Raw genomic sequence first — 11,594 nt, 5'->3', positions numbered from 1 at the left:
TACTACGACTACGACTTTTACTACTAATTCGACTACAACAACAACACCACTACTACTACTACTCTACGACTACTACTACTACAACGACTACTTCTACTACTACAACAACAACAACTACTACTGCTACTACTACTACTACTACTACTACTACTACTACTACTACTACTACTACTACTACTATTTCTACTACTACTACTACGACTGACTACTACGACTACTATTACTACTACTACTACTACCAACTACTACTACTACTACTACAACTATTACAACTACTACTACTTTGTTACTACTACTACTACTACTACTACTACTACTACTACTACTACTACTACTGCTACTACTACTACTACTACTACTACTACTACTACTACTACTACTACTACTACTAATACTACTACTACTTTTACTACTACTACTACTACTACTACTACTACTATTTATACTACTACTACTACTACTACTACTACTACTACTACTACTACTACTACTACTACTACTACTACTACTACTACTACTACTACTACTACTGCTGCTGCTGCTACTTCTGCTACTGCAGCCACTCCTGCTACTGCTGCTACTACTGCTACTGCTGCTTCTCCTGCTACTGCTGTTACTGCTGCTACTGCTGCTAGTGCTGCTTCTGCGGCTACTGCTGCTACTGCTGCTTCTGCTTCTACTGCTGCTACTGCTTGTACTACCACTACTACTTTTTCTACTACTACTACGACTACTACTACTACTACTACTTCTACTGCTACTTCTGCTACTACTGCTACTCCTGCTACTGCTGCTTTTCCTGCTACTGCTGCTACTGCTGCTGCTACTGCTGCTACTGCTACTGATGCTGCTACTGCTTCTACTGCAGCTACTACTACTACTACTTCAACTACTAATTCTGCTTCTGCTGCTGCTGCTACTCCCGCTACTGCTGCTGCTGCTGCTGTTACTGCTTCTACTACTACTACTACTACCACTACGACTACTACTACTACTACTACTACTACTACGACTTCTACTACTTCTACTACTACTACAACTACGACGACTACAACAACGACGACGACTACTACTACGACTACGACGACTACGACTACGACGGGGACGACTAAGGCGACTACAACAACAACACAACGACGACTACTCGCTACGACTACTACAACTACTACTTCTACTACGACAACAACACAACTACTACTTCTACTACTACTACTACTACTACTACTACTACTACTACGACTACTACTACGACACTACTACTACTACTACGACTACTACTACTACTACTACTACTACTACTACTACTATTACTACTACTACTACTACCAACTACTACTACTACTACTACAACTATTACAACTACGACTACTTTTGTTACTACTACTACTACTACTACTACTACTACTACTACTACTACTACTACTACTACTACTACTACTACTACTTCTACTACTACTACTACTATTTTCTACTACTACTACTGCTACTACTGCTACTACTACTACTGCTACTTCTACTACAAACTATCTACTCTATCGACTAACTATACTGCTACTACTACTGACTACTACTACTACTACTACTACTACTACTACTTCCTACTACTACTACTACTACTACTTACTACTACAACTACTACTACTACTACTACTACTACTGACTACTAACTACTACTACTACTACTTCTACTACTCTACTACTACTACTACTACGACTACTACTACTAACTACTACTACTACTACGACTACTACTACTACTACTACTTCTACTACTACTACTACAACTACTATTACTACCACTTCTACTACTAATGCTGCTGCTGTTGTTGCTGCTGCTTCTACTACTACTAATACTACTACTACTACAACTACTACCACTACTAATAATAATACTACTACTTCTACTACTACAAAGAATGTCATGCTCACAAGCATATTCACATATTCAGTTTGTGTTAATACAAAATAACCAGTGAAAAGTAAATCAAGGTATAAATAAACCGTTTATCGTGCACGTCAAAACCTTACGGGTTTATTACCCCAATTACCGTCTAATTACAGCCCCAATCTTATGTTTAAGCTCCGGCTTATCAGGGAACACCTCGATCAAATGCTGATCTATGAAGCGGGATGCCCGATGCAAATAAGCGTAAAACAATGTAAACTGATAGCCCATGTTTACTTGTATGTATATCTTATCATTTATAAATAAATTCAAATGTGTTGTGATGTCACTGAAGTTCGCTTATGCTATTGCGGACGGTATTATCTTAAGTGATGCGGGATCGCTACACAACTTAGTCATTTTCGAGGCGCGGATACCGACAGCGACTCAATTTTATACGATACCAAGCTATCTTATTTGAACAATACCTTTCACAGATTAACGTTTTTCTGTTTGCATGCAGTGGTTATAAAATTAGAACCTGTTTCACGTCTGCATGCTGACCTATCGAAAGAAATCAGCAGCATTTTCAAAAAAATAGTCGAAGCGCTGACATAAGCGTAATTCGGATGCTTAAGGCAAACTATTCGTGTCCAAACTTAATCGTTTTCATATAAAATCGATTATGTGTGAGCAAAATAAAGGAGCTATTGCTGGCAAAAGTTTCTTCCATGTATCACTATTTTTTCCATGTATCGTTATGTTATTGGACTACGGATTACTGTGCCAGGGAGCCAACAAAACGCTACAGATCGTGTGGATGGTGCCGCTACAAGAGCACCCTAAAGAGATCTTCCGATACAACGCGTCTTCCTCCATCGCCGCGCTAGCGTACGGCATTGAGACAGTCAAGAACGAGTCCATCTTGCCGGAATACGATCTAAAGTAGGGCTCTATAATAGTTCCCATGTTTCCTTTACTATACTATTGAATTTTTACCGAAGGGCCAGTAAACAAAACCTGTACGTCGATACTTAAACTTGCATGACGTAAACGGAATTGCTGACAAAAATGACATATGCAGGTCGGAAATATATTAATATTTGAACTCTTTTTTTATGATGTTGATATAATAACAGTTTACTTCTTTTATATAAATATACTACGGTGTCTGACACGCTAATATATAAGATGAGTTGCAATAATCCGATGTTGCTTTTTCTTGGAAAAAAAGTGTCTTCGTGAAAAAAAAACTTTTCATAAATATATTATAATTATTTGCTTTTTGTCATCTCTATAAATTAGTTTTGAAGTAAACTGTTCACAATTGATCTTTAATCTATTTCGAAAGTTTTCCGAACTTTTATTTTTAGTCGAAATCTGGAAAAGAATCTGCGTTTTAATCGAGATAAAACTGCGCGCAATGTGCTTTTAATGTAACGCATGTTGTGTGTGTGTTGAGTAATTTTGTTAAACAATTTAAAGATTTTTTTTTGCTTTCATATAATGTGTCCGTCAAATTATGAAATAAGTTATTAAGGATCACAATTTACATATATATTGTTTCCATATTGTCAATGTCGAATATTAATAATTTTACCTAACGTTTTACAACTGTTTTACCAAAAAAGTATACAGAAATGCCGTTTCCCAATGTGGTTCATTTAACACCGAATTTTATGCAAGTGAATTACAAGTAATTTTAATACTGTAATTACCTTCATTCTTTTGATGATTAATTATGTTTTGTTGTTCTAACGGTATAATGTTTTCTTGAAATATTTGTCCCACAGCCTAATTCACGAATTCGGCTTTATTTGGTTCGTCTAGGATGTTGATGATATTGATCTATTCATGCTCAAATTTAAACAACGGCTGACCGATCGTGCGTAACCTGGCACGAAAACATAAATGACTCTTCTACATGTGATACCTACCGACAATTTAAACGTCTTTTTAAATACGTAACGATATTTAGAAATTAAAATGCCATTTCATTGCAGGCAAGCGGCAACGAGCTTTCGTTGTTCGAGTCTTAGGTTTCAAACAGAGTTAGATAGACCATTAAGAATACATAGAAACCTTAGAATATGTGCACATTGTCAACTGGAAAATGATTCCATGATAATAAAGGATGAATATCGTGTATTTTCAGTGTTCTTAATATGCTGAAATTAGTCAAACTTATTTTTATAATTGGTGTCATGTCAGACAAACTTTTTTTAGGTTTCTTTGATCTGCACAGAAATGAAAATGAGTTTGTTGTTTAAATATAAGCCTACTTTGTTAACGAGTCAATAAGTATTTTTAATGAAACGCAATAATTGAAGTTATAGTATGATTTGTCTCCAGTCTAATGTGATTGTATATGTGTGCATTGATAAATCGTTGTAGTATCTGCCTATATAAAGTATGTATACAAGTTGTATTATGGACCGGTTGCCTTTCTTTCATGTCTTTACAATTAACTTACTACTACTACTACTACCACAATATAATTTCTCTGCATAATATTATTAGGTTTGTATGGTCGTCACTACTATGGTTGACTTTTAAGCTATTTTCCTGAAAAGATATTTGGTTAAATCAGCTTTTTTTCAAGATCCGTTGGTGAGCTTTCATCTTTAACTACGTTTATATCTTTCGCATAAAGCTTCATACATAGTAATTTACAGCGTTGGTTTTTCTCCGTCGATCTGTGATAAAAAATTGTGTTCATCCATTTAAAATTATATAGACTCCTGACAATAGAAATAAAAGCTATTTAAGTGCATTTAACAATGCACACAACATCGCATTATATATATATAATGCGGAATTAAACATAAGAACGTTCCAAGCATAATTGACAAATATAAATGAGCACTACGTTTATTGTTCAATAATACCACGATCTGCGCCTCAGATGGTATTATGCGTTTTCTGCGAGTGAATATGTGATCTGGTTTTGGTAACATGACCGTTGCCATAACGGAAATTTCATTCTGTTCAATCTGATTTTAATCTGTTTAGTCAAACAAACAGTATAACAACAATTAAATGCGAATATGTGTAATAACATTATTTATAAGATTTTTTATATATCTATAAGACTTGACTTGTATCCATGCTGATGGGTATGTTTCAACAAACTCAAATTACTAATTTAATGCGTTAAATCAAATCATGTGCATATGGCAACGATCAGTGAAACCGAATTTTATTGTTTTAAACAGATTAGCATAATAATTTGAAATACACAACAACTCTTTATCATAACAAGTCAGTTTAAAAAATAACATGCAGATCTATTGTCACTAACACGCGAACAAAATTACCTAGAGACCTTCAATCAATATGTTAATTCAACCATATTAGAGCTAATTATATCGATAACAATAACGATACACACCTATGAATAAAAGTTAATGACATATATGTGTATATTTATACTATAAATACGTACAAATTTTACACTTCTGTCTATCGAAAAGATCGAAACGTGAAGGAACTATATTAATCTACCTTCAACTTATACATTTTGGTAATTCGTGAGCAAAACACAACAACAAACAAACAAGAACTTTAAACACATGCTCTGCCATGTTCGGGCCTGACTATTAAACAGGCTTAGGCGCAATATTATATTGCCAATTTCGGAAGTAATCTGTTAGACAGTGATACAATTTTTTAAAGTTTGAAAATGTAAAATTTTTTTTGCTCTTTGCGTCCTTTTTATGCCCCCGGTAGGGTGGCATATAGCAGTTTAACTGTCCGTCAATATGTCAGTCAGTATGTCAGTCTGTCCGTCCGTCCGAAAAAAAAACTTTAACGTTGGCCATAACTTTTGCAATATTGAAGATAGCAACTTGATATTTGGCATGCACGTGTATCTCATGAAGCTGCACATTTTGAGTGGTGGAAGTTCAAGGTCAAGGTCATCCTTCAAGGTCAAAGGTAAAAAAAAATAATTCAAAGCGGCGTTCTCATAAAGCTGCACAGTTTGAGTGGTGGAAGTTCAAGGTCAAGGTCATCCTGCAAGGTCAAAGGTCAAAAAATATAATTTCAAAGCGGCGTTCTCATGAAGCTGCACATTTTGAGTGGTGGACATTCAAGGTCAAGGTCATGCTTCAAGGTCAAAGGTCAAAAAAATAATTTTTTATTTCAAAGCGGCGCAAAAGGGGGCATTGTGTTTCTGACGAACACATCTCTTGTTTTCAAATGTATTTGTCAGCATGTGCTCTTTCTTTGTTGTGCGTTAGTTTTATATTCACAAAAGGTTAATGTTTTTCAACAAATAGTAAATTGGTATGTATGCTAGTGCTGTAACAATATTACTTATGAGTATCTAGTTCTTACCAAAGAAATGTATTGGCGCGATATTTTTGTTAGCAATATATTGATACAGAACTAATAGTGTAGCAGCTTTGGATGTTGTTCTCGTAACCTGCACGATCATAGCTGTAGAGATTACCACACGTCTTTTTTGTAAATTAACGCACAAACTTTTTCAACATCTTCTCTTTCACAACATCGCCTCTTTAACAACATAGTCTCGTTTACAACATAGTCTCTTTCATAACAGAGTTTATACAAATTGCCATTTCAATATCTTAACATTCAAATATAAGTTTTAATCATTTTCTGATTTGTTCTCTATCAAGAATGGTTAAATCACCAAACAAGATAATTGCGTTACCTGGTTTAGCTAATGTTTTATTTCCACAGCCTGACGGTTCTGGACACAAATTGTAGCAGCAAGCAGGGGATAGGAGTCCTAGTGGACCTCTTGATGGTCCAGGATATTGACGTCGTTATCGGCCCGCCATGCCCTGGAGGTAAACTGATTGTGATAAGGAGCAGATACTAGTATTTGCTTTTTAAATTTATTTTGAGTCATTAAATTCAAAATAAATATGGACCAAACATCCGTGTCATAATTATATAAACACCCCAGCCAAGGGACAGTATCAGAATTGCCACATAATTATGCCAAACTTTTTTTCTAAAATGTCCTTGAATGACAGACTCGAACTAAGAATGTGAATCCAAATTGTGTTTTATAAGTTATAATCAAAATATCAGCAATGTTAAAGTTGTACAATGATATAAACTATGATTAGGTAGTATGTGTGAATTATATCAATCAAAATTATAAACGTGAGTTATAACTTGAATCTTACGGGTTATATATAATTGCATCATAATAACCGCACAGAGGTATCTGGTCAAAAGCCAAGCCGGACAAAGAAAACCATTAAATGCAATTTTACTGAGTGGACGATTTCCCATAAAAAAAAATTCGAAACCGTAAATACGCAAATTGAGTTTGGTAATAGACCAACTCCGGATTGGTCTAGTTCGGACTAACCACCCGCAAGCACTTCATATTGACTGTTTTATATCAGTGGTGGAGCCGGTGGGGGAACTGATGTCGTACAGGAACGTGCCGGTGATCAATTGGGTGTCGTTGCAACAGACCATACAGACCAAGGATTCATTGACTACGTACATACGAACGATGACACCGGTCTACACTCTCGGTATGTATATGATAATAAAGGGACGATATTCTCCGCTTTAATGGATTTAAGCAACAATTCAGTTTAGGCTGATATTGGTGCACTTGCACAGGCAAATCTTGGCGAAACTTAATGAACATGCAATAGCCAATAAGTACCGTTTCCCCAGTCCGCTGCTAATAACAACTGAACAACCGTAACATTATCAAAATGTGTGTATTTATAGCTGGAACGTGAAAGAACACAGAACACATGATTACGATGTTTAAATTTTAAATATTTATGTCAGAAAATATGTACTGTATGTCCTACATGTTAGACTATGTTCTTCTAGCTTTTGTGTTTTAATCTGAGATATGCTGAGATTGCAATTTTCATGTGTATTGTTTTGAAGGAGACATCCTTTAGTATGTATGCTAATTATCCGATTAATCATGTGTACAGTAGTACAAGCATTATAATACTATCTTTAAAAAGTTACAAACTTACACTCAAGAGCATTTTGTCAGCATTTACGGTCACCTAACGATACATCGCGCGTAACGAGTGCGAGGTTTATGTCGTCGAACATGACCTCCCATTTGCTTGATAGTAGTGAAATGTATTAGCAAAAAATACGTGCTCGAGTATTTTTATTATACTTCAGTTAAGTCCCTGCACTTGATTCGCAAGTTGAATGATAATATAACATTATTCTCTTATGGACTCTCTGTAATCAATATAACCCCAATGCCATTTTTACCCTTTTTAAGGATGGTCTGAGTAAGTCTGTTATTCTATAAATCAAATATATTTTCTAAACTTTATACAACACATTTTCAATAAATGGCAAATGATTTGACATGCAACAAATTATGCAATCTGTAAATTATTGTTTTACCTGAACAGGTGAACTTATGACCAAATTCTTGCAAGATACAGGCTGGAAGAACTATATCATTGTCCGGGAGATAAATAAGGAATATGATGCATTGGCGGAGATCTTGGAGTCCACACTAGGCTCTTTCAACGAAATTGGCTTCCGTGTTACACAGGTTCATAAGCTTCACGAGCCGACGGAGTCCGGTGACGACATTGACGCCACATTGAACAGCATAAAGCACGAGGGAAGAAGTAATGCCGTTTCGGATATTGATATAAGTGATGAATTGCACTATTGTAAAATGTGTGAATCGCTTTGGAGTTTGCGATTCTGAAGTTCCTTTGCCCGGTAACACGTTTTTTGCAATCTGTTCAAGTCGTTAAAAACTAAATACGCTCTAAAATAAATTTAGTAGCAGAAAGCGATAGTTAATAAGACATTTTAACATATTGGTCCGCTTTGTTTCAGTTGTCTTTCTCGTTATTGACCAGTCCAATCTGCGGAATGTGATGCTGCGAGCGCATAAACTCAACATGACTAATGGGGATTACCAGTTCCTATACACATACGGAAGGGTGAATCATACTCAAAGTTTTAATCACTTTCTTAATCTCACGAAGTTAGTGCTGAAACGTTTCTTTGCGATAGGTTTTACCCGACCCACATTACTTTTGCCCACATTCGCCATTTCTGTAAGGAAAAAACAAGGGTATACATAAACAAAATGGGCATGCGTCTAGGCATTAAAGACAAAAATATCGTACAGAAATATCGTACTTTGATTTTACGGTGTATTGATATGACAACCTTTTATATTCACTAGTCCACATGCATATTAATGATTGACAAAATACCCCATAATGGATTGACAACCAGTTATATATTAATAACACTCTTTTAATTAATACTGATTTTAATTATATGTCAAAATGTCGATGTTTTTGTTTACACGCGACGGTTTAAAGATGGCTTTTTGGAAACTTCTATATTTACTTGTTTGTATTTTATTGTATTTATGATGCCATGTTTGAAATGTGCAAAGAGCGCAAAGAAAAATAACTAAAATAAAAATTAAACTGAAAAAGGGTTATTTTGCACAATTCATTCGAGTGGGGAAAAAAACTTCGTCTTTTATTAGTCTGTTTTTTGAAATTACTAATGTAGAAACCGTAAACCAACGTATTTAAAATGGCCTATCTGCAGTTACTTGTTAAATTTGTGTCGCAAAACATTACTACATTGATTCACTGGAAATAAATTTAATATTTGTATCAACTAGTTGAAGTATTATATTTTTGTATAGTACGTACGAAGGTTCAGACGTCAATATAAATACACATCAGATCTATAGAAAATGTGTTTTATGTGTACTGAACACAAACGGTTTGTATTTTCGGCTAATAATAGTACACTGTGACTATTGCAGACTGCGACGATGCATAAATTGGAGAAGTACTTCATGAATTACAGAATGTGGAGGCGGGATGACGAATTTGATGAGATTGCCAGACAGGCTTTCGAAAATGTCCTGCTGGTAAATGACACAATGGTTTTTAATCTTATCTTTGTAAATAAATTTGGATATTGTTAATTTAAGTCATTCAATTAAGATTAAGCAACAAACTTTCATGCATTTGACTTAACTCAGAATTATTTAACGACTGAAGGTTTCAAAGAATACATATTTCTTTTACTAATGATATGCAGTATTTGTGCTTTAATTGTTGAATTTTCCCGCTTTTCACTTCTTAAAAGAATACTGATAAACGTCTTGCATTAACGTTTATATACAAGCCCGATAATCGAACAAGTTAAACTTACGTTTGATTGCGTTTTTAAAATTGATGATATACAAATGCATTTATCTTTATCATTTCAAGGGACTGGATTACAGAGTAGAATTAATTCGCTCATGTATACTCACTTTTTTGTGTGTGACTGTCATTTGTTAAGCAAATTTGCCAAACAACAGATAGTTTATACTTAAGTGTGTGTTTTTTCGCTAAAGTTATCTCAGATGGCTTTTTACCTAATTTCTTGCGATCATTATATGCAGTGGCAGTATTGACTGCCAATAGAAATGCTCAATTTCATTTTTACTCGTTTTTTTCCCTACCTCCAAAGGTCAAGGTCACACTAAAGGTCAAATATTAAGTTTTGACTTATATGGCTTGTCCCGGTCTTTTTTTTATTTATGAAGTAATGTTATATTACCCCTTATTATGCCCCTCTTCGAAGAAGAAGGGGGTATATGTTTTGCGTATGTTTGCCGGTCGGTAGACCAGTTCGTTTCCGATCAAACTAACTCGTCCACGAATTTACCGATTGCCTTGGACAGAAGTTGACCACTATTGAAATTGAGGTCACTAGGTCAAAGATCAAGGTCACTATCACACTAAGTGGTTTCCGATCAAAAACTCGTCAAAGAATTGACCGAATGGCTTTATACTTCACATGTGCAGTGGCATTAGACAGTAGATGACCCCTATTGAAATTGTAGTCACTAGGTCAAAGGTAAAGGTCACTATCAGACTAAGTGTGACAATCGTTTCTGATCAATAAGTCGTCAACCAATTGACCGATTGACTTCACATGTGCATTGGCCTTGGAAAGTAGATGACCCCTATTGAAATTGGAGTCACTATGTCAAGGGTCAAGGTTACTGTTACACATTAAGAGTAAAATCCTTTCCGATCAATAACCCGTCAACTGATTCACCGATTGGCTTGATACTCCCCATGTGCATTGGCCTTGTACAGTAAATGACCCCTTTTGAAATTGGGGTCACTAGGTCAAAGGTCAGGGACACTGTTACACACTAGTGTGAAATCGTTTCCATCAATAATTTGTCAACTGATTCACCGATTGGCTGATACTTCCCATGTGCATTGGGCCTTGGACAGAAGATGAGCCCTATTAAAATTTGGGTCACTAGGTTAAAGGTCAAGGTCACTGTTACACACTTAGTGTGAAATCGTTTCCGATCAATAACTGAAGAACCGATTGGCTTGATACGTCTCATGTGAATTGGCCTTATACAGTAGATGAACCCTATTAAAATGGGGGTCACTAGGTCAAAAGTCATGGTCACTGGCACAATAAGTGGGAAAAGTGTTTCTGATTAATAACTCGTCAACGAATCGACCGATTGGTTTTATACTTCCCATGCGCATTGGCCACGGGCAGTAGATGACCCCTATCCAAATTGGGGTAACTAGGTCAAAGGTCAAGGTCACTGGCACAATAAGTGTGAAAATTGTCTCCGATCAATAACCCATCAACGAAATGACCGATTGGCTTGATACTTCTCATGCGCATTGGCCTTGGACTGTAAATGACCCCTATT

At 35.7% G+C, this 11,594-nt stretch overlaps 1 protein-coding gene across 1 annotated transcript; it reads left to right on the top strand.

Annotated features, from left to right (window-relative positions):
• Nucleotides 1-2,342: 2,342 nt before the first annotated feature.
• LOC127856486 (atrial natriuretic peptide receptor 3-like) lies at nt 2,343-10,316 on the top strand. The gene is made up of 7 exons (XM_052392756.1): nt 2,343-2,830; nt 6,593-6,702; nt 7,273-7,407; nt 8,275-8,499; nt 8,717-8,823; nt 9,675-9,782; nt 10,305-10,316. The coding sequence occupies exons 1-7, from the start codon at nt 2,571-2,573 to the stop codon at nt 10,314-10,316; spliced, it is 957 nt and encodes a 318-aa protein (XP_052248716.1). The 5' UTR covers nt 2,343-2,570.
• Nucleotides 10,317-11,594: the final 1,278 nt, after the last annotated feature.

Source organism: Dreissena polymorpha, chromosome 1 (assembly GCF_020536995.1).
Source record: "Dreissena polymorpha isolate Duluth1 chromosome 1, UMN_Dpol_1.0, whole genome shotgun sequence".
NCBI classification, from domain to species: domain Eukaryota; kingdom Metazoa; phylum Mollusca; class Bivalvia; order Myida; family Dreissenidae; genus Dreissena; species Dreissena polymorpha.
The sequence above is the reverse complement of the archived record's forward strand: the minus strand, read 5'-3'. Positions and strand labels throughout refer to the sequence as shown.

Excerpts from the sequence above, each read along its gene's own strand:
- LOC127856486 (XM_052392756.1), top strand. The coding sequence starts at position 2,571 with ATGTGTGAGCAAAATAAAGGAGCTATTGCTGGCAAAAGTTTCTTCCAT. Across the intron at positions 8,500-8,716 it reads CATAAAGCACGAGGGAAGAA|TTGTCTTTCTCGTTATTGAC; the intron begins GTAATGCCGTTT and ends GCTTTGTTTCAG. Across the intron at positions 8,824-9,674 it reads TCCTATACACATACGGAAGG|ACTGCGACGATGCATAAATT; the intron begins GTGAATCATACT and ends TGACTATTGCAG.